Below are 27,644 nucleotides of genomic sequence, written 5' to 3'. Positions count from 1 at the left end.
GAATGGCTGTAGAATAATAGGCTGGTAGTTATCCTAGCCCTGTGCTGTCAGGACACTTGGTTGATGGAGGAGGCGTGATGGATGATGGACTGCTCTTTAGATGTCTTGATACTACCCTCTCTCAAAGTTAATGAAATTAGGGGCTAACTGTAAGTAATGCACTATTCAAGATTTGCATAATGTGTGATGGCCTCTGTGCTAACTTAGTATTCTGCAATGAGAGCTTAGGTCTATGGTATGTAGGTCAGTGAAAATGTCTTGCAGTTCAGTGACTGTTAGAAAAGCAATTATTAGGAAAGCAATAGAAAATATTATGTCACTATGTAAACATGTGCTCAGTTTGGACCTTGAATGTGGTGTGCAGATTGTTCCCCCCCTACATTGCAAAAAGGGTATGGTAAAGGTGGAAGAGATTAACAAAAATACAGAACTACTTTTGGGCAGAGGACTAAATAATCAGGGACTATTATGGAAAAGATGTAGTGGGGAGGACTTGATGGATTTCTGTGAAATTAAGAACACTGAATGCAAAGATAAGGAGCTGTTTCATTACAAGAAATCTAGGATATCAGGTGAAAGTAGCAGGCTTCAGAACAAAGAAAAGCAAATATTTTGTGACAGGGAATGTTCTTCACTCTTGTCACAGAATGCCAGCAGTTTTTGTGTGTGAACTTCCTGGACAAACTCAATAGTTCTTGATGGATGTTTTTTGCAATTACATAAATACTGCCTCTGGTTAAGGAAATTAAAAATAGGTAGTGATTAGGAGAGTTTATTAGTGAAATATCACTGTGTGCCTGCCTAGTTCTTCTGCTCTTTGTTTGGCATCTGTTCTTGGCTACAGGGCTGTAGGACATCTCTGCTCTGTCCAGATACAATTTTTTTCTTGTACCTGCTCTAAGTTGGCGTAAGGCAGTGCTGCTAGGTGAGACTTGGGTTCCCCTCCTTTCCTTTGGCTTGTCAAAGACATTCATGTGGCTGCCAAAGGGAACTAGACCAGGGAATTAATCCTAAACAAAACAAGCCCAACCAAAAAGTGTTAATAGAGCTCAGTTCTTCTGTCTCATTCTTGGGAGAAAAAGGGTTTGTTGTTGATGTAAGTAGCTTGTGCTGATCTAAAAAAGCTAAGGCCAAGTCTTGTGTGTACATGGATTCCTAAAATCAAGTTTAGAGGTTTTATAAATACTTAATTACGTTAGAGGTACTTGAACACTTAAGAGGTTTGGGATGAGAAAAAGTTTTAGAAAAAATATTGAAGCATTGGTTTGGCGAAACTGAGCAGAGCAGGTGGTTTGTATCTCATCCAAATGATAATAAATGTTTCTCTTTCCAAATTAAAAATGTGAAGAAATGGGTTTGAGATTAGCTTAAAAATTGCTGTAATAATAATTCGAATATTAGAAATTTTCATCCCCCATACTATTTAAGTGTTCTAATCATAAATTATAAACTTCAGGTAAAAAATTTAATCCTCTATTTTTTTAACACCATATGCATATTGGCAATTTTTACTAAACTAATGTGATTCTGCTATTAACTGTTTTATTTGAGTAGATATTTACATCAGATACAAGTTCCTTAGACATCAGTTTTATCAAGTCTTTTTTATGAATGTAAAATACAGCCATGAATATTCATCTACAATTATAAGCGGTGTTTGAACAATTTATCTGACATTCCTTGTGATGTTTGTATTTTAAAGTTTAAATTTCTGATTTTTACTTAGGTTTACTTGTACGAATCACTGCTTGAAAAACTTCCAGTACAAAGTTATCTAAAGACTTAAAAATGCCTCCACGACCATCATCTGGCGAACTATGGGGCATCCACTTGATGCCACCAAGGATCCTTGTGGAATGTCTTCTCCCAAATGGAATGATAGTGACTCTAGAATGCCTCCGTGAGGCCACCTTACTAACTATTAAACATGAACTCTTTAAAGAAGCAAGAAAATACCCTCTCTATCAGCTCCTTCAAGATGAATCTTCTTACATTTTTGTAAGTGTTACACAAGAAGCAGAAAGAGAAGAATTTTTTGATGAAACACGGAGACTTTGTGACCTGCGACTATTTCAGCCTTTTCTAAAAGTCATTGAACCAGTAGGTAACAGAGAAGAAAAGATTCTTAATAGAGAAATAGGTGAGATTATCTTTATTTAAACATAGCTAATCTGTTTAACTGGCTTCTCCTCTTCAAAATACAAAACAAAGAATTGAAATGGGTTGTTTGTCATCTGTGCCTGTCAAAGTTTATATTTTGTAACTGTCAGTTGTTGCATCAAATGTCCAAAGATGCTGATTTAACTACAAATCTTAAAGCACATTTGCAATAGCACACATTTTAATACTGCTCTATGTTGCTTAGAAAGTAAAACTTCAGAAATCAGGTGGGTTCCCCCCCTCCGCTTCTGACAAAAAGAGCATGGGGAGGGGACAGAAACAAAAACATCTGAAGTTGGAAAGTTGGAGGGGCAGAGGGCAGACAAATTGTGATGTTTTGAATCATCTCTGGAGTAGCTTATTTTCCATTATCCATTGAGAAAGCACAGGGAAAGTAGCATATGTTTCAGCATCTACGTTAAGTATCTAAATTCAGGCAGTACAAACATACCCACTCCCATTTAGTTGCTAACAGATGTACATTGCAGTGGTAGAGACTTGTCAACTGGAAATACTTGTTCTTGCGTGCTCCTAATTGTTAAATTATTTAATTGTTATGAATGCATCATAAGTAAACTACTTCTATTTTATAAAGCTTAACCTGTTCAGGACTTAGGGAGAACAGTGGTTAGCTAACCATGCAACAGGACAATTGAAAGTTTACATTTGAACGTTCATGCATAAGTAATTATTTATGCAAGTAATCTCATTAAAGTAAATAGTATTACATCTGAGATAGGACCTGAGAGAAATAGACTCTTATTGCATGAGTCTATGCCAAAGAGCTATGTTCAATATCTCTTTGAGTGCTTGTCACATTTCGATATAGTGTAGTTCATCAAAAAAAAATGAATAGCTGTCATTCAGTTGAAAGCAAAGTTGATTATGGTCCTGATAGCTACCAATAATCCTGCCAGGGTTTTAGAAAAAAATTGAACATCGCAGCTCCTCTGGTCTGCTTAGAAACTTGGTGCTGACTTCAAAGGAAGTTTATTACTTGTCCTTTTCTTCCAGGAGGAGCCTTACTGTGAGAGTGGTGATTTAAGGCTTCCAGGATCTTCAGTGAATGTACACCTGTTTCCTAACCTTTTTTGTGACTGCTGAGTGCACTTAACTTTAGAACTGCGTTGTTCTTGAATGAAATAAAACAATTACGTATACAAGTAGAAGCCAGTGGTTAACACAAATATTTTAGGTTGTGTTTTGCTTAAAGCATGCTTTTTCCGTTACTGATAGAAGGACTCTTTAGCTTTAACTATCAGTTACAATTGTTTCCTCATGCTTCTTCAACACTGTAGGTTTTGCTATTGGCATGCCTGTCTGTGAATTTGACATGGTTAAGGATCCAGAAGTACAAGATTTCAGAAGAAATATTCTTAATGTTTGTAAAGAAGCAGTGGATCTTCGAGATGCCAACGCACCACATAGTAGAGCATTATATGTCTGTCCTCCAAATGTGGAGTCTTCATCTGAATTACCCAAACACATATACAATAAACTAGATAAAGGTAAGATAAATATTTACAGTAGAAACAGAATGTTTTTTTCCAGTGATTGAAATCAAGCTGGTGACTTAGGTAAATTGCTGTGTTATGTACTGTATTTAGTGCACTCTAGCAATATCTTACACCTTAAGTTATCCAGAATAACTTTCTTAATAGAGTGTAGATTCAAAAGAAAGCAACAACATTTAAAATTAGTTTTTGCTATTCAAATAACTGAATCTTGAAATAAAACTTGGTAAATAGAGGTGACTTTTTTTAGTGGGCAGAAACAGCTTGTTGCCTTTGCATTCTTTTCTCGGCCATTCAGAAACCTGGTATTAAATGGTGCTGAATCACTGAGTTATCTTGTAGTCCTCAAATATGAAACAGTTACTGCTGTTTTCTTGAAGGCTGAATAGTCAGCAGTATTCCATTCATTAAAATATTCTTAACCTCAAGGAGTAAAAGCTTGAATTCACACTAGAGTCAAAAATAAACTGAGCGTACATACCTCCTTGGAGAAGTTATAAAACCTCTGTTGTTTTGGGCTATGAATCTTGCCCTAGACATCATCTTTCAATAGTACTGCAAGCAATTCTCAGGGTGGGAGTTGTTTGTCCTGGATTTTTTGGGTTGGTTTTTTTGTTTTGGAACTTTATTGAAAACAGTAAGTCTAACATTATTTTACATTTATTCTAGGGCAAATTATAGTGGTGATATGGGTAATAGTCTCACCAAACAATGATAAGCAGAAATACACCTTAAAGATCAATCATGACTGTGTGCCTGAGCAAGTTATTGCTGAAGCAATTAGGAAGAAAACACGAAGTATGTTGCTGTCATCTGAACAACTGAAACTTTGCGTCTTGGAGTACCAGGGCAAATATATTTTAAAAGTGTGTGGCTGTGATGAATACTTGTTAGAAAAATATCCTCTGAGCCAGTATAAGGTGAGTAATGTAATGGATTTATTTTGAAGTGCGCTAAAGTAATGCAAATTTGTGAGGGAGAAAGCTGATCAATTTTATGACTGCCTTGCTTTTTCATTAAATTAATCCAAAACATAAGAAGTAAAAGTATATGCATCTTTAAACTCATTGGCTAATGCACGTGTGTCGTGTGCATATTCGTTGCTGTATGTGCTTCAAAAAAGGAGGGGAAAAAAGCTAATTTAAACTAGGATTTACATCACTAGTGTAATTTATCATCTTTGAATGAAGTAGTTTACCTCTAACATTAGTGATAAATCAGTAATAGGTACTTTCAGAAATACCCTAGATTGCTGATGGCAAGAGATGAGTTATGTTTGAATGGGGTTGATGTAACAGAAAAGGAAATTCAATCAGATGTTAAATCAAAGGGCAACCATTGCTACTATGAATCTTGTTCCTTCCCCCTTTAGGGGTGGAAAAAATGTAAACAAACTATTTGTTTTCCAGTTACATCTTTAAATTTTTTTGATCTTATTAAAGGAGTGATAAACTTCCAGCACTGCCTAAATCATTGTTAAATCTTCCTTGTGGCTGGCTGTCCTTCATTGCCTAGGTTTTGTTAGTGCTGTGAGTGTGAGACAGAACTGCTGACAGAAGAGCATCTGAGCAGCCCTCTCTGGAGCAGACAACAATGTTACCCTGTAGATTTCCTGACAGACTACTGCTGCTTCCTCTTTGAGGAATGTATTGTTGTAATAAACAGCTTCCATTCCTTCGTCCAAAATGGTTGACAATCTGCTCTGCAGAGCAGTGGGGGAGGAAGGGGGGTGGGGGATCCTGAATAATGGGAAAAGCAGCTCTCTTCTATGGGAGCTGGGGAACAAGTGCAGGCATACATGAATAATTTTGCACAGTCATCTTGAGATCAAACACTAGACCTATTTGATCTAGCGTGGTTTCTTCAGAAGTGTCTGGTATGCCTTTACTGTGCCGCAAAAGAGCTTGCTAATTACACTCCAGGGCTGGACCTGTCTTAATGCATTGTATTTTGTGGTAATGTTGCCAGATTAAATGCTCTCAGCACTCAGTCCGGAATGGACACCATACAGGCTTACAGCTACAGTCTATCAGGATCAGTGCTGAGCGTAAGGTAATAAGCACAACTGAACCAAAGATGAGGGCATCTCCCATTTGTCTTGTGCTCTCTGCCTGTGACTAGGAGTATCAGTCACCTGTGCTAGGTCTGCACAGCAGACTAGTACAGCAACATGCTGTGCAAAAACAGCTCAACTTCTTCCAGGAACAGCTCTAATCTGGAAGCAGTCTGCTTTTTGTGCTGCACTGCGCTGGAGCTAAGGAGCACTGCAAGAAACCTGACTTGTCATTTTTGTCAGCTCTGTTCTCTATCTCCTGTTCAACCTTCCACTGCTGTAGATGATATTCATATCTCAAAAGCTGTATGAAGCGCTGCTGTGCAATCCTACCCAACAGCGTATTTAGACTGTTGGAAGTTACAACTATAAACACTGTAAAGGGTGTACATGTAAGGACAGTGATAAGCTCTTTAAAGACGCTTTTGCTTTTATATTTTCTTGAATGCTTTCAGGTGTAGATTACCAAGAGTGTACACTTTGAAAACATACTGAATTTTGGTTTTTTGTTTTTTTTTTGCAGTATATAAGAAGCTGTATAATGCTGGGTCGCATGCCCAATCTGATGCTGATGGCTAAGGAAAGCTTATACACCCAGCTGCCACTGGACACCTTTACAATGCCATCTTATTCCAGGCGTATCTCTACAGCTACACCCTACATGAATGGAGAAGCTACAGCCAAATCGCTCTGGACTATAAATAGTGCTCTCAGAATAAGAATCCTCTGTGCAACCTATGTAAATGTGAACATTAGAGACATAGACAAGGTAAGGCAAATGCTATATGGCATCATATGTGGTTTATTTAATATGTTAGAAAGTTAGATCACTTTGTTATTTAAATTCAAGTACTCAATTCTAAAAATACAGCCATGTTTTAGCATCTGAAAACTCTTGTGTACTACTTCAAAAGCATGAGTTGTGGTATTTAGCTAAATATTCTGCCTGATAGGAGCAGGACTCAGTTTTTTGTTACCTATATTCTAAATAATTATGTTTAAGAATGTATTACAGTAATCAGGAATAGTTTTGATGAGGGGATGCTGGATAGTGTGCTGTTATCTTTGTTTTTGAAAAGGGAGGTATGGAGAGATCAAGGAGAAAAGGTAGGTGAGGTTCAATCCCATTGAAGTCATACTACAAGCCTGGCTCTCTAACTTTCTCAGAGTTTGTTCGGTCTTTTCTTTCAATATACTGTGGCCTAGGAAGAACTGAGAATAAATTGCAGGGCTGTTTTGGTGTTCATTTCAAGTTTATTACTATATTTTTTTAAGAACTAGTTTTGCAATTAATGAGGAAAAAACCAAAACATTTTTTTCTAGAAGGGTATGCTTATATACTGTGCTTTACACCTTAGAGCATGAATGAATTTGGGTTGGGAGTTTTTGGTTTTGTTTTTGTTTTTTACTTGATGAAAATGAAAGGGTAATATGTTGTAATTGTAGTGTATATATTGATAGTAGTGAAAATTGTTTATAGCAACATTTTAAAGACAGTACTAATATTGGCATTGTTTTCAGATCTATGTTAGAACAGGTATCTACCATGGAGGGGAACCTTTGTGTGACAATGTGAATACTCAAAGGGTACCTTGTTCTAATCCCAGGTAAGCTAAATACTTGAACGACTATAGAGAACCTGACTTCCAGGGCATTGTAAATAGTAGCACTGAAGGAGTAAAGGCTTGACTTAAGACATTATTCAGGTAGAGCTCCTTGCTGGGAATTCCTTGCCTTAAGTTTTGTAAAAATTTTTTTACATATCCCTGTATTATATATATAGAATGAATTTAATTCAAATGCAGGTATGTTGTCTTGCATATAATAGTATAGTTTCTTTACTGAGCAGATCTGGTTTACATGTGCGTTTACAGTTGCCTCTGATTATAATTACTCATTAATACTGTGAAATCAGCATAGCTCTGGGCAACTGAGCTCTGTTTTCAGCTGTGGATCAATAACAGGTATTCCACTTGCAGGTTCAGATTTCACTTTCAGCATGAGGCAATGTGATGTAATGTAACCTGTAAATGTGTTTCGATAAGGTTGCATAGTGTGTTCTAAAGCAGAACCACTGTGTGGATAGATGGGTATCATTTGCTTACATGGAAGTGACTGCCAGATCTGGGCTGATTATTTTCAGGAGATTTGACCTACCATTAATATTATCTGGAAAAATAAATCACATGAACTTAAAAGTGCAAAAAAGTTTTATATGAGCATATATAAATGTATTGAGAACGAGTATCTAGAGATGGTCCTGTAACTTTGACTAATGAGGAGGTGTGCAATTTCAGCATCTGCTAGGATTAGATGCAAAGTATGTGTTCCGAAGTAACTCCTGACTTGCATTTTCTGTCTGACTTCATGTCTTATTAATACATTTTGAAACTTTTATTTTTGTCTGTATGTTTTCTATGACTATGATAAGGTTTTATAATTAGAGGGCCTAATAATACACATAGTTGTTGAAAAATAGCCTCTCCCTCTGAGTTGCCCCAAATATAGCTATACTTGAACTGATAGTTTAACTGTGTTAGAGAGATGATCTTCTTGGAAAGGTGGTGAAGAGTATGGCTTGAAAGCATGGATATAATCACACAGATCGGTATTACATGACATAAACATGTAAGAAAAGTGAAGAAATCAGCAGACAAACTTTAATTCATTCTTATAGAAGGGCTAGGACAGTTATTTCTTTGTAAAACTGCTTTTAGTAGCTATAGACACATTGAAAAATTAATGCTGTCCTTGGAAGCTGCTGTCTTTTCCAACTGAGAAAATTCAGCATGGCAATCTGCTTAGGAAAAGAAACTGTATTCAGAAGTTCCTCTTGAAAAGCACAGTTCTATCAACTGAGAGATAAAGTCTACTTAAAGAAGTTCCTGAAAACAAAATGTATATTCCTGTAGAACCAATCTGTGCTCTTATTACTAGAAAATAGAAAAATAGAATGATAAATAGAAGTAAGTAGAAGAATATCTGAGTTAGGAATATTGCTTTGGATTTCTGTGTTACATTTCTGTGTTATATTCCCAACTTGCAGTTACCTTTTTATTTTCCATCAGTTCAAATTTGAGTTCTGAAAGCTATGCCACATTTTTTTCCCACTTGATTCTTTTCCTGAAGGGAAAAATATTTCACAAGCTAAACTTTACATTAGTGTAGCACCTATGCAAATCCATTATCTTTAGGTTATACCTATGCTGACAGTTGCAGTCAGTAGGTTTTTAAGAGTGAAAGCGAATGAACCTATTACTAAGTTTGCAGGAATTGAACCTAGCATGACTTTTTAAACAGTGTTGGTCCTAGAAGGCTAATTAGAGAAGCTTCCATTCCCAAAAGGAGCAGATGTGGTCCAATGTATGTAGGAGGACCCTTCCTCGGTGAGAAAGTGTACTCTTTATGCACACGTACAGTTTAGGTAGGAATGTAACAAATGCTTTTTAGTATAACTGTTGATTGAATGCAGTTGTCTCCATGCTCTCCTTTAACCTAGCTTTATTCTGCTTTTTAAATCTTACAGATGGAATGAATGGCTATTGTATGACATGTACATTCCTGATCTTCCACGTGCTGCTCGGCTCTGCCTTTCTATCTGTTCTGTTAAAGGCCGGAAGGGTGCTAAAGAGGTAAAATACTTCATGGCTTTAATACACTAACAAACAAAAGCTACTTAAGTGAAGTTTGGGAAGATACTTGTAAATGCTGTCCTGGCAATGAGTCACAGTGCAATGTTTGATTTGAATGTGATTAAAATAGGGGGGTTTCTTTTCCTGTATCTTATTCAGACTACCACTTTTTTGTGGTCAGAAGTTAAACAACACTGAAAATAGCGTATCCATTCAACACTGTAAATAGTGTCTATACTGTATTGCCAGACACAAAGATCAGTGTTAGTGTTTTGAGGTGCAAGTGCCTTTAAACTCAAGTTTCTAAACCCAATGTTACTTATCTATTTATTAAAAAAGGCAGTATTTATGCTTGAATTTAGAGTTGATTTTTCAAGTAAAGAAAATATGTATTGCTTCAGCATTTGATGCAAGATCCTAAATAGTAATTTTTAAGAATCTACGTATGGCATCTAATTATAGCATTACACTCTCAGTTTGAGTGTGTGTCGCAGGTACTATATAGTTTTTTTTTTTGTCTACAACCAGGTTACAAATCTTACAGAATCATAGAATGGTTTGGGTTGGAAGGGACTTTTTAAAGTTCATCTAGTCCAGCCTCCCTGCCATGGGCAAGGACATCTTTCACTAGATCAGGTTGCTCAAAAGACCCACCCAGCCTGACCTTGAACATTTCCAAAGATGAGGCATCCACAACTTCTCTGGGCAACCTGTTCCAGTGTCTGACCACCCTTACCATTAAAAAAAAATTCTTTCTTATGTCCAATCTAAACCTATTGTCTTTCAGTTTAAAACTGTTGCCCCTTGTTCTGTCACTACAGGCCTTGGTAAAAAGTCTCCATATGTCAAAAATCTCTCTATCATCTCGAGTTGTTTTGATGTGGGGAAAATGTTAGCATGTGTTTGCAAGTGTTTTGATAGCATTCTGCAGAATGACTGCCATGACAGTCATTCATAGAGAAATACAGTACGGCTTCCACAACCTGCTTTCTGCTAATCTGGGAACGTAACAACTTGCTCTGGGGTGAAAATGTTGTTTCTCTTGACTCACTCTGCACTGATTAATAGATGACACTGAAAAAATCATCTTTTAATCTCTTTAAGGAGCACTGTCCACTGGCTTGGGGAAATATAAATATGTTTGATTACACAGACACTCTTGTATCTGGGAAAATGGCTTTGAATCTTTGGGCAGTACCTCATGGGCTGGAGGATTTGTTGAATCCTATAGGTGTTACTGGATCAAATCCAAACAAGGTAAGTATTTGCATGCCAGTTTCCCTTCAGGAGTAGGTTTTAAAAATATGCTGTTTTATGATCAGTATCATTCAATGGAAAAAGTAATTTAAATTCCCTTTACATAGGAAACTCCATGTCTAGAGCTGGAATTTGATTGGTTTAGCAATCCTGTAAAGTTTCCAGATATGACGGTGATCGAAGAACATGCCAATTGGACTATATCACGTGAACTGGGGTTTAACTACAGCTATGCGGGGCTGGTAAGGCAAACTCCCCTTCCACGATCAGCTACTAAAATATGAAAGTATTATTTATTTTACTCATATATTAGTGATAAAGAAAACTTATTTCATATATCCTGATCTGTTGTAAAAGCAAGAAATTTTTTGGTTTGTGTTTAGCAGAGTAAGTAATATATTCTCCTTTCTTCATATTACCAGTAAACTGACGCAATGCTTCACTGACCAACCAAAACACTTTAAAGAGAAACTGTCTTACTGTGCAAACTCTTAGGGCCTTTTTGACATTTTTATATCGCTAATTCAGACATCTAAACTACTCTAGTTTAACTTCTCAAAAGTTGTAATTCTCCTTCAGTGATACTGTTTTTTGTTGCAATTTCATGTCTACAGGTAGGCTTTCTGTTGTAACCTAAAGGTGCTTATAAATCTTTACTGGCTATTTAATGGGCTAGACTATAAGTACAGGGAATTCTGAGGGAATCGATTGGCATACACGTGAGTGTAGTCCTTTATCTCCCCTCCTCCATGAAGAAAATCTGTGCGTTGACAATTGGCTTTTTGGTGAGGTTTGGAGCTTTCTTAAAAGCACTTTTTGTATGATTAAAAGGAGAAAAGAAAAGCAGTAAAGCTAAAAATGTTATGTATTTAAAGACAGGGCTGTGAAATTAGTTGGTATGTTTCACATTTTCTCCTGGAGGCTGGTTCAAAGACTTGAGAGTTTCCCCAAGAGAGCTTTGTGGTCTGTGTGAAGAAGAGTCTCTGGGTGGAAAGTTTCGCTGTGCCAAAAAGTGCGTAGGTGGCAGTAAGCTTCCAGTTTGGGAATTCTGCTGATATTTATAACAGTCCCATCTCAATGTGTCTTGAACAAAGGGTTGTAGGCATTTGATTTCTCCTGATACTCTACAGGAAGTCCATCATAGTGGTGTATCTGCTTATGGTATATATTATGACTGAGCAGTGCTGCCAGGCTCTTAATAGGAGTTTAAGGACAGCTGCCTTCTGGTAAATACCATTCCTTTGCTAAACACAGCCTATTACCTGGGCTTATATACGCTCAATTCATTGTTTTGTTCCACCTGTACGCAAAAATAGAAAATGGTGAGGAGAATAAGCTCTCACTTCACTGACAAAGTAATGATCAACTTACACTTTACAATTAAGGAAAACGTGCTGAGGTAGAAAACAGTCTCGAATTATTGCCTTTTCTTTCTTGTGATAATCCTTACAGTACTGGAGAAGGTGGTCATAGTGGTTAAATACGGAGAAAGCCTGTTTGCATCAATGACTAAGTTGACAGGGAAACAAACTGTATGTCACTGCTTTGGTCTCTCTTTCCCATTATTCATGCCGCTTTTCTTTCAACCCTCCTTGTTGTCTGCCAAAATCCTCTTATTACTTATCCTTTCTGAAATTATTTCATTAAATGCTTGGTAAGTTTGAACATCACTAGTGATCTCTTGGTATTGTATTTGTCCCCTTTATTTTTCAATGTGTGGTGTCTTCAGGTCTGAAGCCAAACTTCCTATTTTTAGGTACTGTGCGTATTTATAGCTGTTTGTAATAATAACTATGTTTAGGGAGTTAAAAGGCAATGAGTTGTTACTCATTCAAAAATCGGATACTAGATTACTGTGTAGCATTAGCCATATCTGAAAGAGGTAAAAAATGCTTGTCTGAAATGGTCAAAATCAGCAAAGCAGTCACTGAGGTATGATTTCTGTATAAAATGTTTTTATTATAATACAAAGAGCATAACTTTTTTGTTTAACCTTGAAATGCATTACACTGCATTTAAAATCAATTAATACATACTTATAAGAGATCATTTGTAGGTCCATTAATATCTCAAAAATGAAAGCATTTTCAAATATTAAATCTAATTTACTGTCCCACAATTCATAGAAATTCAAGTTTTTGATGTTGACCGCAACAGGATAAATGCATTTTCCTTCTGGGCTTGACCTAAACTATGATCTTTCTGACCCACTATGCAGGTACATTTTATACTTTTTTGACTTTCACTTACTATTTAGGATGACTCTTTCAGAATCAAGACGAATATGTACAGTTAATCACTTGCTCAATATCAACTATTTGATTTTTATGTCAGAAGTAGGGTGATTATAAAGTCATTTATCCATTAACTTCCTTACAGAATGACTCTGGCTTTGCTAATTGCCCTGTATCTGTTACTGTAATACTCAAGAATGTGTTCTAGAAATTTTCCTGTGCCACACAGAGTAGTCCTGAGTAATTTCCCTCCACTTCTAAGTCCAGTCCATGTGCTTCAGAATAGTATTAAAATCCATGTTGGTGCACTAAGATATCACATCACAACACTACTAACAGGGCAAGGTACCAAAAGTCTTTTGAGTTGATTGATTCATACCTTAACATTGGTAGATGTAAGCTTGAAGGCCCGAGTATTCTTGTCCCATATAATAGTAGTGAACCCATCATGAGAACACATAATTTATGTAATTGAAGATAAATGTAAAGTAGAGAACTTTCAGTCTGAAGTAGATATCGTGGCGTAATCTGACAACTGTTTCTGTATTTGTGCATATTCTTAGAAATAACACCACTTCACCTTGTAAAGGGTGCCTTGATCTCCTACCTGGAAATTTCAGATTGTTTTCAGCTTTTTTTTTCCCCCCAAGGTAGATGCATTGGAAAGCCTTTCTGTAAAAGACACGTGGGTATTTCTGTTTTGAAGTACTAGTTCAACCAGTTGAAAATTTCCATCAACAAAACTGGTGGACAAAACTTAGTTCATTCTTGCTTACCATCATGTTTAATGTGCTCAGTAGAAATTGCTTAGGGAAAGAGCAGAACAAGAGATCAAATACTGTGTTTCTACAGTTTAAACATTTTGACCTTGGAAAAGAGTTGCTCTTCTTCTTTTGTAGTAGTAGGTATCATACAGGTGTGAAAATGTGAGTTCACTATAAAAACACTGTTCAACTCCTAGAATTTTGGGGATAGCTTCATCTTAAGTGTCAAACTTGTTTATTACAGTTGTATTTTATACTAAAGGCAATAATATAAGCTGCTTAAGATTTCTCTTTTTGCAGTGCAATTGATTCTGTAGTTGAAACCTCAGAAACTGCATCATCTCATATGTTGCTTTGTGAAAAACATTAAAAGAACTAAGAAATGGAAAGTATAGGAGAAATTTACTTGATTTTTCACAAAAAAATCAAGTAGTAGTAATTTCAATACCTCTGCCGTTGGTCTAGGCTGCTTCTAATAAATGAAGTCTTAGACAAAGTTAATTTCAGCATGCATTCTGTTTTCTGTGCTCTTTGGGGAATATCTTATATTAATTCTGGTTAATGTTTTCCAGTCTTCCTGTTGCTCAGGCTTTCCTACAGTGTTCTACCTTTTATTTACCTAGCTTCATCCCCCATATTCTGCTTTTTCAGTTCTGATTCTTTTACACTCCCTTCAGCAGCTCTCAGCAATCTCAAAACTGGACACAGAAATGACCGGTTTTGTTTTCTGCTGCATTATGTTGTTCATCAGATGTCAACTGCTGCTATTTCTCCACACAGTTGATTTAGCTGAAATATACCTCTTCTTGTCCTGGTAGTGACTAAAAGCAATAGTAGAAATTAAAGGCCTAGTCTTTCATCTCTCTCTATTTTTAAATTGTAAGTCCTTAGTTATAACAAAAGGAAACAAGATAGTATTGCATGACATAGGCTATAAGTGTTGCTATGCTGTTAAAATACTTCACTTCTTGGACATTGTATGAAATACTTCACTTCATGTATGTTGTATGACAACAGAAGGAAATGTGTGAAGTGTTAATGGACCACTTTCTCTCTGCAGAGTAACAGAATAGCTAGAGATAACGAATTAAGAGAAAGTGACAAGGAGCAACTGCGAGCCATATGTACACGAGATCCTTTGTCTGAAATCACTGAGCAAGAGAAGGACTTCCTCTGGAGCCACAGGTATTTAAAAACAAAAACCAAACCAAAGAGAAAAATGCTTGCTGGCACAGTCAAACTTCACCCCGTTCACTCCAAATTTGTCATGATTGTCTTGGCTTTTGCTCCCTTTTCTTATTGTTGGGGTTAGTGTTTTAAAAAGGCTTTGAAAGCATTCTGCATTGTATGTCTTTTGGTTCATAAGCCCATGGAGAAAAGTAAGTTGTTGAATTAGTTTACATTTTCGTTACTGCAGTAACCTTCTGCAGTTACTGCAGTCTTACCTTCATGCATGGATCCTGACACCACCTTATGGTATCAATTGGATTCTGCTGACAAAGAAAGAAAAGTTGCAAGACTGAGGGGGCATAGTAGATCGTTATCGAAGCAAAAATGACATTTTGTACATACAAATTTTTTCTCTTTTGCAGACACTATTGCGTGAATACTCCAGAAATTCTGCCCAAATTACTTTTGTCTGTTAAATGGAATTCTAGAGATGAAGTGGCCCAGGTAACATATAGCACTGAAGAAGATTTCAGTTTTGAAGAAGCTTTAAAATCTGCTATTTTAAAGAAAACTTCTGGAAGTTAAAAACATGTGTGCATGATATATTGAATGTAAACTTAGAGGATTCAGGTTGCCACTATGATCAGTCTGGTCCATAGTTCTTGTTCTTTAGCGCAGTTTGAGTCTTAGGATTTCCTCTTGGTGGCATTACTTGAATCCTTGTTATGTCGCTGATTTGTCAATCACAGTTAAATGTGAGCTTTTGTTTTCATTCTGTTTATAGTGGATAAAATAACAAAGCTGGCAACAAATATAAAATTGTTTATTGAGACAGGATTGGTGAGTAAACAGCTTTTACTCAGAAGCAGTTTGTGTCTGACGGTATCTTCTAATGGCTGTGTATTACTTCTTCCTAAGAAATGCAAATGTGTAATGTGCTTGAACGTCTTGTCCACAGATGTACTGTTTGGTAAAAGATTGGCCTCCAATCAAGCCAGAGCAAGCAATGGAGCTTTTGGACTGTAATTATCCAGATCCAATGGTGCGAGCTTTTGCAGTTCGGTGTCTAGAGAAGTACTTGACAGATGACAAACTGTCTCAGTACTTAATCCAGCTAGTACAGGTATATAACGTATTTTGGTATACTTGATGTCTTGTGTATATTTAATGATCACAGAGGCTTAAAATACAACAAAAACTAAGATAATGTGAAAAAGAGGTCATCAAAAGTATCTGTTTGTATTGCAGGTTATTTAGTAGGAGGAGATGAAATTTCGTTCATTTTCTGTAGTGCTGTGCTTTTGCTTGTTGATATTAAATGCCAAAATTCTGCAGAGATGCAGAACTGTTCTACCAACTGGAACAGGCAGCTATTTCAGCTGTCCTAGCATATGGGAAAGTATGAGCAGAAGCATCTTCTCAAAATTCTGAGCAAGTTGAGGCTAAAATATTTGGTAACAGTAAAGGAAGCATCAGATGGTAAGTTCCTGAAATAGAGGCAGCCAATGCACTGTTAGCAGATACTGTTCAAATCCTAACACATGCAAGTATTAGTACTAAGATCAAACATTCTACAAAATTTAATGTAAAACATAGATTGCTTTTTATTTAACTACCTTTAATCTGTATATTGTTCATAGAAATAATAACTGCAGCTGGTATTTTTTTGTTCTCTTTATCCTTAACTAGGTTCTGAAATATGAACAGTATTTAGATAATCAGCTTGTGAGATTTTTACTCAAGAAGGCACTGACCAATCAAAGGATAGGACACTTCTTCTTTTGGCATTTAAAGTAAGCTTAATATCATGCTAAGAGGTGGTGGGATTCCTACTAGCTGTAAACAATCAGTTATGCTAAAGGCTTGGCATACTAAATGTCATTTTTTAAGAAAATATTACCACTTAAAGTTTTTTTTTATATTGGTTAAGAGGTTGAATGCATAGTTTGGTAATAGAAGTCATCCCTTGCAGTTTCAAAAGCTAGTTAATAATAGATACTTAGTCTTGTACTTTTTATCTAATGATGATTATTCTAAAAGCAGGGTAGTCTAAGATTGTTGGAAGCCTCCCATATTGTTAGCTGTTTACAGTTTTGACAGATTTCTGCTGTTTGAACTTTATTTTGTATGCCAGATGCCCCACCAGCCTTTTCCAGAAAATTTTAGAAATACTTGAGGCCTAAAGAAAGCCACCCAATTTGACCAGATAAGGCTTTAAAAAATAACTGTTCATACATGCTTATTAAAGACATTATAGAGCTTGATAGCGAAAATATCTCAGTGTTCTTCCTTACTAAGTATAACATGGGCTTTTGTAGTTCCTGGTGTTGGTAGAGCACTGGAACAAGCTGCCCAGAGAGGCTGTAGAGTCTCCTTCTCTGGAGATATTCAAAACTCGCCTGGACACATTCTCGTGCAGTCTGCTCTAGGTGAATCTGCTCTGGCAGGGGAGTTGGACTAGATGATCTCCAGAGGTCCCTTCCAACCCCTATCATTCTGTGATTCTGTGAGAAGGCTGAGCATAAATCAGCCTACAGCATACTGGCTTGTAGCTAGGTCTCACCTAAAAATGCCATTCTAAGATAGTGTGCTCAGACACAGAAATAGAAGCAAGGAATCTTTGTTGTGCTTTCAGTTTTCTACTTCCCTTGGTAATCATCAAGGATAATGGAATAAGTTGCCTGATTTACTTGTTTGAAACGATGTATTTTAGGACTGTGTGAAGACTGAAAGTAGGTAAAAACAAGGGAACTAGAGGGGCCACAGCCTGGGATTGGCTAAATGAGACAAGGAGAAAATGAAACAGGTTAGCTTTGCTCTCAGCAAAGAAATGTGGAACTTTGATCGAAAGCTTGAGGTTTACTATGGAGTTTCTGGGAAGCATGGATCTTTAATAAAAGCAAGGGGTAGAGAAGGATAAGATGGAGCAAGAAGGAATGGGGAAAAAGCGTATAGACTCTGTGCTGAATTAGTTGTAAAGGGTACTGAAGTCTGATCAGTCCAGTCAAAACAAGATGAGTTGTGGGAGGTCAATACAAGTTATTTACCTGAAAAGAAGAATCCATAAGCAGCCCTCAGGAAGATGTTACAGGTATAGCTTTTTGTTGGCACCTCTGAGTGGTCTTGTCTTTAAGCTATAACTGTTCTTCCTCTCTGTGTAGGTCTGAAATGCACAATAAAACTGTAAGTCAGAGATTTGGTTTACTTCTGGAGTCCTATTGTCGAGCGTGTGGAATGTACCTAAAGCATCTGAGCAGGCAGGTGGAGGCTATGGAGAAGTTGATTAACCTCACAGATATTCTCAAGCAGGAAAAAAAAGATGAGACCCAGAAGGTATTGTCCACATAGCAAAACTGTTGCTGTTTGCTTAGAAAATATTACAGCTTCTAGGATAACATACTATCTACTGAAGTTAGCATTAATACTTTTCTGGTTAATCAAAGAAAACACAGTTCTGTGTGCATTGCTATTGTCTACCTCTTAAGGCAATAGAACTAAAGTTAAGGGTTTCAATTTGTGTAGTATGTGGCTAAGCAGAGTTGCTTATGTTGGAACTGTGCAAAACAATGCTTTAAAACCAAAGCTAAAAATCTGATACTTTCATTTACATCTAATTAGTGTTCTCAAAACCTGAATGTGATTATTTATCAGGTACAGATGAAGTTTCTTGTTGAACAAATGAGACGGCCAGATTTTATGGATGCTTTACAAGGTTTTATCTCTCCTCTTAATCCTGCACATCAACTGGGAAATCTTCGGTATTGTCTTCAGTTTTGAAATTTGTCTAGATATTTAAGTAAATGCTTAGTAATGTTAACAATGTTAAGGTTAAACGTTAACACACTAAATGTTAGTATCTTCAAAGTTAACTGAATAAAATTTCTGGCAGAGTGATTCATAAAAAGTGAAGTAGTTTCAATCTAATGGTGTAACAAATTGGGGAACAACGTGACAGTTAGCTTTTCCTTTAAGGTGACAGGAGTTTTTCCATTTGTAAGGAAATGTACACGAAGTAGGTATTACCCAGTTCGTAGTCCTCTTTCCATTTGTAAGGAACGCACACTGCCAAAGGAAAATTTACAATATAGCCAGCTCTTCTGTTAGGCTTAGCAAAAGGTTAGCATTGCACTTTCAGCTTCAAACTTTAATTAGTAAACATGGTTGATTGTCTGTTACCCGTGCATCTTTAATTTGATACTAATTCAAAGAGTTTGAAGAAAACAGAGAACAGGGAGACCTTAATAGTACAGAAAGATGGTATGAGAATGAAATTGTGCCTGTTTCATAGAAAGCTTGTCTCTTTTTATAGGCTTGAGGAGTGCAGGATAATGTCATCTGCAAAAAGGCCCTTGTGGTTGAACTGGGAAAACCCGGATATTATGTCTGAATTGTTATTTCAGAACAATGAGATAATCTTTAAAAATGGAGATGGTAAGGAAAAATAAGTGTAATCCAAAAGCTACATATCTGTTTGTTTTCCTAACTTACTGTTTAGTATTTTTTCTAAGCATATACGTAATTGGAAAAAACACTTTTAAAAAAAATCATCTGAGCAAAGAAATTTTCTTTCCCAGAAAAATTAAGCTTGCACAAATAAGTATTTGTCTCAGTCACGTACAAATTTTATATATTCTGAGATGCTCAGTCTGAGGTGGAACATGATACTATCTAATGCTTTGGTTTTTTACTGGAAAATGTCTTCAAGATATTATAGATGAGTAATCTGTAATTACTTTGTCATGTTTTTAGTGTGTATTTTTAAATAGCTTTTTTAGTGTATATTTTTAAATAGCTTTGAAATCGCCACCACAAATTTATATTCATTTTCAACTTAAAATCTGCTTTTCTCTATTGAGAGAACAAAACCTACACTGCAAGCCTCATTTCCTTTAGACATGCTTTTGGGGGGGAAGTAAAATAGAGGTAACAAAGTGTTCTGGTGTTAATTAAATTTGCAATGTCTATGTATTTGACTATTCCAGACTTGCGTCAGGACATGTTGACACTTCAGATAATTAGAATTATGGAAAACATCTGGCAAAATCAGGGTCTTGATCTTCGGTAAGCAATACTGTTCTTAATGGTTTTTGCATTGGTTTGTTACCAGAGATTGTTTCTGTTGTCCCAACGGTAATAAATGAAATGCTATAAATAGGCATGTTAGTACATGTTAGAGCAATTTTTAATTTCTTTATTCAGTAACCTTCAGTTAGCTAAACTATTGGATTCTGTAAAGATAAGATGGTGTTTGAAAAATTCAAGTGGGTATGAGGGATCTACATACCAGGAATGGCTACAAGAGCTAACACACACTAGCCACGCTCTGGTCTGTTGATGGTATCCGTAGGATTTGCTTTGAACAAGTTGCCAAACTTGCAGCCCTGTTGAGCGATGACTCTTCGTAGTTGGTATCTTCATTTCAGTACACAAAGTAGGTATTACCCAGTCTGATATGCGTGCAGCTTCTCCACCTCTAAAGTCTGTGGGTACAGTAGCTTCTGCAGAATGCTGTTCAGTATAAACTATTCTGTGTCTGGAAGACTGATGTTAGACAGGTTATGCTTCCAAATACACGTTTGCTGTGTGGTAGATTTTTAGGTGGCAGTGTAACAGAGCCGCCTCTGCACTGTCAAACCAAGTACATTCTTTGCACCCCCAGTTCTCATTTACTCGTCATCTAGACAAAAGGACCTATTGATCTACATCATCTCTCATGTGTCTGGGCAACTATTTGTCTGTAGTACTGTAATGAGTGACAGAATTATGGCTTTGTCCAAGAATGGTTTGCAGAGTTCAGTGTCTTGAAGCGTAGCCAGCCACAGTCTGCAAAAGTACATCCTCTCCCACCTCTTGCCACTGTTCTTCTTAAAGAGGCAGCATGGAGCTTTAGAAGAGAAGTTGAGTAGGTATGGTGTAAGTGACAGCTTGATTTTAAAAAAAAAAACCACACAAAAACAAACAAACCCAAAAAACCGAACAACAACAACAACAACAACAAAAAAAACCCAAACCAAAGAAGTCCCAGCTGTCCATCTGCTATACTGAAAGACTGAAATGAGCATGCAAGATGAGGCAGCTGACGGACTCTGAATCTTGAGCAAGCTACAGATTACACTGGTGGACAAAAAGAAGATCTTTTTGAGGATCTAGAAATTGCGACTCATCCCACTAAGGCCACTAAACTCTGTCTCTCTGGTACAGAAAGTCTAACAGTTCAAAGTCTGTGCCAAATCCTTAAGAAAATAGATGGGTCTTGCTGTTTTTCTTTGATCTCCAAATCAGACTTTTATCTAAAAATGCAAGTATAGATAGATATAAATATACTTTTAGTACCTGCAAATAAAGTGCTGTTAGTCCAGAGTGAAGAAGCCCACCTCCACAGCAATGCCAGCAGCCAGCTCTGCCACTGGCTACGCATTGCACTGGTGTTCCATAGATTCTTAGGTCTAATACAAAGCCATGATAGATTGTGGGGTTTTTTTTCTGGCATTTTTACCGTGGCATCACAAAAAACTTTTGATACTCCAGTGTTCCTAGAAGGCTTTTTTGCTCTATAGGTATGACACTTTCACTCCAAAAGGAGTGAAAAGGGCTGCTTTTAGGTACATGACCCTCTCTCCCAAATCTTTTAACAGAGGATGTTAAACATGGTAATGGCCATGTTTCTTTCAGTCTTTTGTTCAAAGACTGGTTTTGACTTGGTTTTCTCAGATAAAATGTTTTGAACATAAAGAGAAGAAATGCAGACTTTGGGGGAGGGCGAGAAAGGAGACCTGTGACAGAAAAGGGAGGCAGCAGAATTAATTTCTTCTACTTGTGAAGAGAAAAATGGGCTACTGAGATTATTCTTTGAGTTTCACTTGCAGATTACAAGAAAGTGATTTATGGTACTCTTTTAAAGAGTCCATGAATAAACATCTGTTTACAGTTAGTCCATTAACATCTGGGTAAATTGTAATGTTGCTGACTATAGATTCCAGTTACAGTTTTGTAATATGTTCGGGTACTATTCAGAAACTGGTTTTGAAGGTCCCGTGCTGGTTTTAAATACAAAATATTACCTGCTATTTGTTTACAGTAACCCTTGAAATCCTAACATTTGTTTTCTGAATGCTTAGATTCTGTCTCTAGTACTAAACTTTTAATATAATTGAACAGATCGTGTTGAATCATGCCAAATGCCTTTTTAAGAGTTTTTCCAGTGTATTCCCCAAGGCCTCCAAGAATATGTTAATAAAATTTTGCTTTAACCTTTTGTCCTGGTATAAAACTGAAGAACGACATTGGTGGATACAGTGGCTGGCATGTTACTAATATCATTAGTCTTGTGGAAAAAATGTACCAGATAATACACCTGTAAAACATTAAAACAGATTTTCATATCCTGAAGTAAGAAAGAGATGATACTTCCCTGATAAGGGTTATCAAACATGCCTGTTGCTTGCTGTCTTAAAACTTAACTCTGTAAAAAAAACCCTTCATCTTTCAGGATGTTGCCTTATGGCTGTTTGTCTATTGGTGACTGTGTGGGACTCATTGAGGTAGTGAGGAGCTCTCATACGATCATGCAGATTCAATGTAAAGGAGGCTTAAAAGGAGCATTGCAGTTCAACAGCCATACACTGCATCAGTGGCTCAAGGACAAGAACAAAGGAGAAATGTGAGATTTCCTGTTGCTTGCTTTTCTTGTTCATGTGCTCTTTTTGATGGAAACCTCAAGAGAACTGAAGTTCATCAAGTGGGAAACTATGTCCATCTAGTTTTGTTGTTTTTTCCCCTGCCCTCATTTGCCTAGTATTCCTGCCTGTAGCTCTTTTAATGAGTTGGGTGGTTATGTGACTTCTCAGCAGTAAAACATAAGTTGGAGGTAGAACTGTGAAGATATGGCTTATGTCTGTATTTTAACAGTAGCTCATCAAAATGAAAACTACTGGCCTTCAAAAGAGGGACAGTCACTTTAATAGTTAGTTTACTGTTCCATGATCTAACTGTAAGTACTTCTGATGTCAGAGTATGCTGAATTTCTTCCATACTTTGATAAAGTGATAAAGTTCAGGAACTCTGCTTCACTGAGAGAAGATAGTAGAAGTTGGTTCTTCCTTAGGGGGGGGGAAGATAAAATCTGCAGTTTTGTATTATTAGAGTACCTGTAGAAACATGTCTCCTTTCTTTGTTTTCAATAGGTATGATGCAGCTATTGACTTGTTTACACGTTCTTGTGCTGGCTACTGTGTTGCTACCTTTATACTGGGCATTGGTGATCGCCACAATAGTAACATCATGGTAAAAGATGATGGACAAGTAAGATATATTTTTCTAAAAACATAGCCTAATGTCATCTCTCACTTTGATACGAGTTTGTTTTTAAAAAAAACCATCTGAACTATAAGTAAATGATCAATTTTTCCGTGACATCATTTAAACAAGGAATTAGTAATCTTAAAATACCTTTCTGTCTTTCCAAGCTGTTTCACATTGACTTTGGACACTTCCTTGATCACAAGAAGAAAAAATTTGGTTATAAAAGAGAGCGTGTGCCATTTGTCTTAACACAAGACTTTTTAATAGTGATTAGTAAAGGAGCCCAAGAATGTACCAAAACAAGGGAGTTTGAAAGGTGAGCCTTTTTTAAGCATTTAACTTCCAGAGTATTTTGTACCTAAAATGCACTTTACTACTGGTGAACTCTAATAATTAGCCCTTTTAACTGAAAAGTAGTGTTTTAATTGGTTTGCAGAGGGTATGTCCTAATTCTTTGGTTGAAGGTCAGCCAGCCACTTGTAAATCAGGTGATCTTAGCACTTACATGGCCTTTAGTTCATGAAGCCTCACTTTAGCATTGCAGGGTCAGCACACATGTGAATAAAGATAAATTTTTAAACATCTGATTTATTTATGTAACACTTAAAACAAAATCCTCTTGGGATTGCATAACTGCAAAAACTGAGAATCCTTAAATGTCAGGTATAATGCACATCAGAGCCTTGCTGGTCATTCACCAATACTTCTCTCTCCTATAGCTGCTGTGATATCAGCTCTTTAGCTGGCCTGTGTAGTTTGTGACATTCTGCAGAACCTGCTAAGAAAGGAGAACTTTAATAATAAATGATGTTGGCTGTAGTCATTCCTTATAGCTGTCTTTCCAGAGATCCAGTCTGAGAGGTTTCAATTTTAATCTTAATTTCATTATGTTGGGGGCAGGGAAGACAGATTTTAAGTTATAGTGTCTGTCTGAATGCTACAGTGAAGCTTTTTGGCACTTTTTTCTTAACCTGACTTGAATTAGTGATTTCAGCATAAATGGGCATTTCTCACTCAACGTTGTGATATAGCAAATGTCTTCAATGCATTCTCCGTAGTCTCTAAGGAGCAACAGCTGCTGCCTTCATAAAACTACAGAAGACAAGTGCAACCCTGATAATAACTAGGAAAGCGCTGTTTGCCACAGCATATCTGGAAATGTGCTTTGAAGTCTGAAATGTCAGTAGCAGTGACTAAAATGGCTCTGTGAACTCCCATAAACTTGTGTCGAACACTTGCATGAGGTTTAAGGCTAGAGAGCCTGTTCGGTTTGGCTATTGTATTAGTCTGCCCACTATTAATTGTTACAGAAATGAAGAGAACCTAAGCAGGGAGATGAGGATATTTTCTCAGCAATGTTGTGGTTGTTGTTATTAGACTAAGACTGTCTACTTCTTTAGTGTCCAGTTACCTGAAAACTGTTTTGGAGGTGAAGTAGTGATATGTGTCTAATAGGGAAATACACTGAGCTTTTTTCCCTCTCTCTTCCAGGTTTCAGGAGATGTGTTATAAGGCTTATCTAGCAATTCGGCAGCATGCCAATCTCTTCATAAATCTTTTCTCCATGATGCTTGGCTCAGGAATGCCAGAACTGCAGTCCTTTGACGATATTGCATACATTCGAAAGACCCTTGCATTGGACAAAACCGAGCAGGAAGCTCTTGAGTACTTCATGAAGCAAATGAATGATGCTCACCATGGTGGCTGGACAACAAAAATGGACTGGATCTTCCACACAATAAAGCAACATGCTTTGAACTGAAATGAAAGCAAAGAAAACAAGAACTAATAGCCCACTTTGTGGGTACTGCACTGTTAATACCCGTTAGCAGCAAAGACTGGTTGCATAGGAATTGCACAAACCACGAACAACACTAACATTTATGGCAAGAAGAGAGATGAGCTGTTCAGACAACTGTTGAAAAATAATGTAAAACAGGGTTTCAGATAGCACTAAAATTGTACACTTCAAAAATTAAGCTTTAGTCTGATGTATGACTTCATGTTATGCCTTAAGCCCAAAAAAAGGTAAACTTGGAAGAATGTTTCCTTTTTTTCATTTGATAGGATAAATTAGAAGGAAAAAGAAAATAGTGCTACCATGAACATAGAGTCCATCACATATTACCTTGGATCTGGTACAGCAGGTAGAGACTATGCTGGATTGAGAAGAGTGGAAAGAGAATTGAAGTGATAGTGAATATTTAAATGCAGCATAGCTTGAAGGGAAGGAGTTTTAAGCTCAAAGATCTAAAAACAATAGTGAGAGGACAGTGCCTTTTAAATGTGCTTGGAGGCATTAACACTTACGGGGTTTAGATAACCCTTTGATTTCTGGGTCAGTCATCTGCACAGTTTCTGAAAGCAGTAGGAAATAGGCCCATTCAGTATGGTGTTTCTTCTGCTCAGTATTTCTAGGGGTGGAATTCATACCTTCACAAAGAAACTCCCGATCATCCCCAAAAACTGACTAACCTGGAAATTGAATGGTCAGAATTGGGTTTAGTGCAACAGAGAGTTGTAGTGTTCATCTTAGGTTTGCTTTAATCTAACTTGAACTGAATAGATTTTTTTCATACATGTTTTCCAGAACCTAAAGAAAGGTGAGTTATTAAAATTATTGAAAGATTATTTTTTTATAAAGGCTATTTATATAATAGGAACTATTATTAATATATATTCTTTATTTACATGATTTGTCCGATATTCACTCTTTTAATTTTGCAGCCCAATTCTATCTGTCCAAGACTCCCGTTTCCATTAACGTCACTGAAGGTGACCAGGTATGCTCCTAGGACCAAATTCAACCCTGGTGAAAGAGGACACAAGTACCATTGAAGTAGTGGGAGATACACCCACTAATGCCAGAGGTGAACTTGGCCTAAGTCTTTTCAAAAATTTTTGGGCATCACTCTTCACATTACTGAAGTGATATGCTGGCTATTCAAGGAACGTACATTTAAACCCTCAATCTTTGGGTCCACCATTTCTCCTCTTTCTTACTCCTTTGGAAGTGGTTGTTTAATCCAGTAACAGATACATCAGAAATAGTAATTTAGATTTTCAATATGATCAATAATAAGCAGTTCAACATACAGCAGATACGTTGGCTAGCTCAAAGCATGTGGAGTTACCAAACATTTTATAGCTTTGTCTGTTTTGTGTGTGTGCGTGTAATATATATTTGTAAATCTAGTTGTTGTCCTCTAACTCAGTTACGATGTGTGCAATCAATTAAATTGGCACCACTTTTTGAAACTGTTCAGAGTACCGAGGATTTCAGATTGCCCTTATGCACAACTTCAGGTAGGACTGTTTTTATAATTATTAAACAGGTTTTTTAATTAGTGAAGCCCCTGATTCTGAGGGTGATGTTCACCCTAACATTTTAAACTTGCTAGATTGGCAGCACTTGGAGTGAATTCCAAAGGTCTGGGGCTTTCAGGGGTTCAGCTTGTTCACTTGCAAACACCCACCAAGGTGCCACTCAAAGTGCAATACCACATGTAATATAAAATATGCTGACAGCTGGTGTTAGATTAGAATATAAGTATATAAATAAACTGTACTTTGTGCAGGCTGTACTGATGAGGGTAAGGAGTGGTTGGCTTCATTTAGCAAATTGTAATATATTAAAAATGTGCAATCAATTACATTATGAAAGACTTTGGGGATTGTAAAGCCAAGACTTTGGTCTTTCAAGACACTTTCATAGTCAAGATCCTGCAGTTGATTACTGCACACATGGATACTTGATACTGTGCGGGGAAACCTGCTTTTGTGAAAACTACAGAAGTTCCAAGAATAGTATGGGGAATGTGAAGTTTTATTTCCTTATAAGTCCAATAGACTTCCCATTACTCTTTTATTGACTGTTACATATTCCTTTTTGTTCATCCAAATATTTAACTCCTGCTAACCTTAGTCATACTTTCTAGAGCAAAATTACTCTATGTATTACTTTGCAGTCAACACACTCTAATGGTTTAGCTCTTTTAAAACATGGCTTAGTTTCAATTTAAACTTAGTTCACAAAAATCTGAAACCCTGTTGGCTGTAACTCTTAATTTAACCATGTAAAACTGTTGCACAAATGCCACATTAGGTGCTATGTTATCCTTATTTATCTGGTATTGAAACAATGCTTTACCTCGTTTATCTGAGAGATGGTCAGCCTTTTCCAGCCTGGATGAAAAGATCAACTCAAACTTGGATGTTATGAGCCCAACTTCTTTTGTACTTTGCCCCTTCCTAGCCATTTACTTCGGTAAATACGAGTATAAATGTCCTTCAGTTCAAGCATACAGTGTTCTGCACCCTTTTTGCACAGAAAAGTATGAGGAATCAGGCTCTGTTTCCAAAAGTTACTGCAACTAAATGCTGTGCACAAGCTTTAGAAGTTGTTATGAACATCAAATAGTAAAAGAAAGGAAACTTCATAGTTATACAGACATAATATGTTTTGGGATAATTACAGCCTTTAAATTAAAAAAAAGGAGAGGCTCATGGGCTTTAAGCAGTTGTTCTTACCATAACCAGGATGGACACTTGAAAAACGT

At 36.8% G+C, this 27,644-nt stretch overlaps 1 protein-coding gene across 1 annotated transcript; it reads left to right on the top strand.

Moving 5' to 3' along the window:
- The first annotated feature begins 1,788 nt into the window (after positions 1-1,788).
- Positions 1,789-25,751, top strand: PIK3CA (phosphatidylinositol-4,5-bisphosphate 3-kinase catalytic subunit alpha). Its single transcript, XM_009816979.2, has 20 exons — positions 1,789-2,140; positions 3,459-3,668; positions 4,344-4,594; positions 6,251-6,496; positions 7,249-7,334; positions 9,254-9,359; positions 10,464-10,616; positions 10,724-10,858; positions 14,675-14,799; positions 15,207-15,288; positions 15,743-15,907; positions 16,474-16,577; positions 17,946-18,117; positions 18,436-18,542; positions 19,094-19,215; positions 19,767-19,845; positions 22,274-22,444; positions 22,968-23,085; positions 23,250-23,401; positions 24,577-25,751. The coding sequence occupies exons 1-20, from the start codon at positions 1,789-1,791 to the stop codon at positions 24,845-24,847; spliced, it is 3,207 nt and encodes a 1,068-aa protein (XP_009815281.2). The 3' UTR covers positions 24,848-25,751.
- Positions 25,752-27,644: the final 1,893 nt, after the last annotated feature.

This window comes from Gavia stellata, chromosome 11 (genome assembly GCF_030936135.1).
Source record: "Gavia stellata isolate bGavSte3 chromosome 11, bGavSte3.hap2, whole genome shotgun sequence".
NCBI classification, from domain to species: domain Eukaryota; kingdom Metazoa; phylum Chordata; class Aves; order Gaviiformes; family Gaviidae; genus Gavia; species Gavia stellata.
Note: the sequence above shows the minus strand (reverse complement) of the source record. Positions and strands in the feature narration are given on the sequence as shown.

Excerpts from the sequence above, each read along its gene's own strand:
- PIK3CA (XM_009816979.2), top strand. The coding sequence starts at position 1,789 with ATGCCTCCACGACCATCATCTGGCGAACTATGGGGCATCCACTTGATG. Across the intron at positions 4,595-6,250 it reads ATCCTCTGAGCCAGTATAAG|TATATAAGAAGCTGTATAAT; the intron begins GTGAGTAATGTA and ends TTTTTTTTGCAG. Across the intron at positions 7,335-9,253 it reads GTACCTTGTTCTAATCCCAG|ATGGAATGAATGGCTATTGT; the intron begins GTAAGCTAAATA and ends TAAATCTTACAG.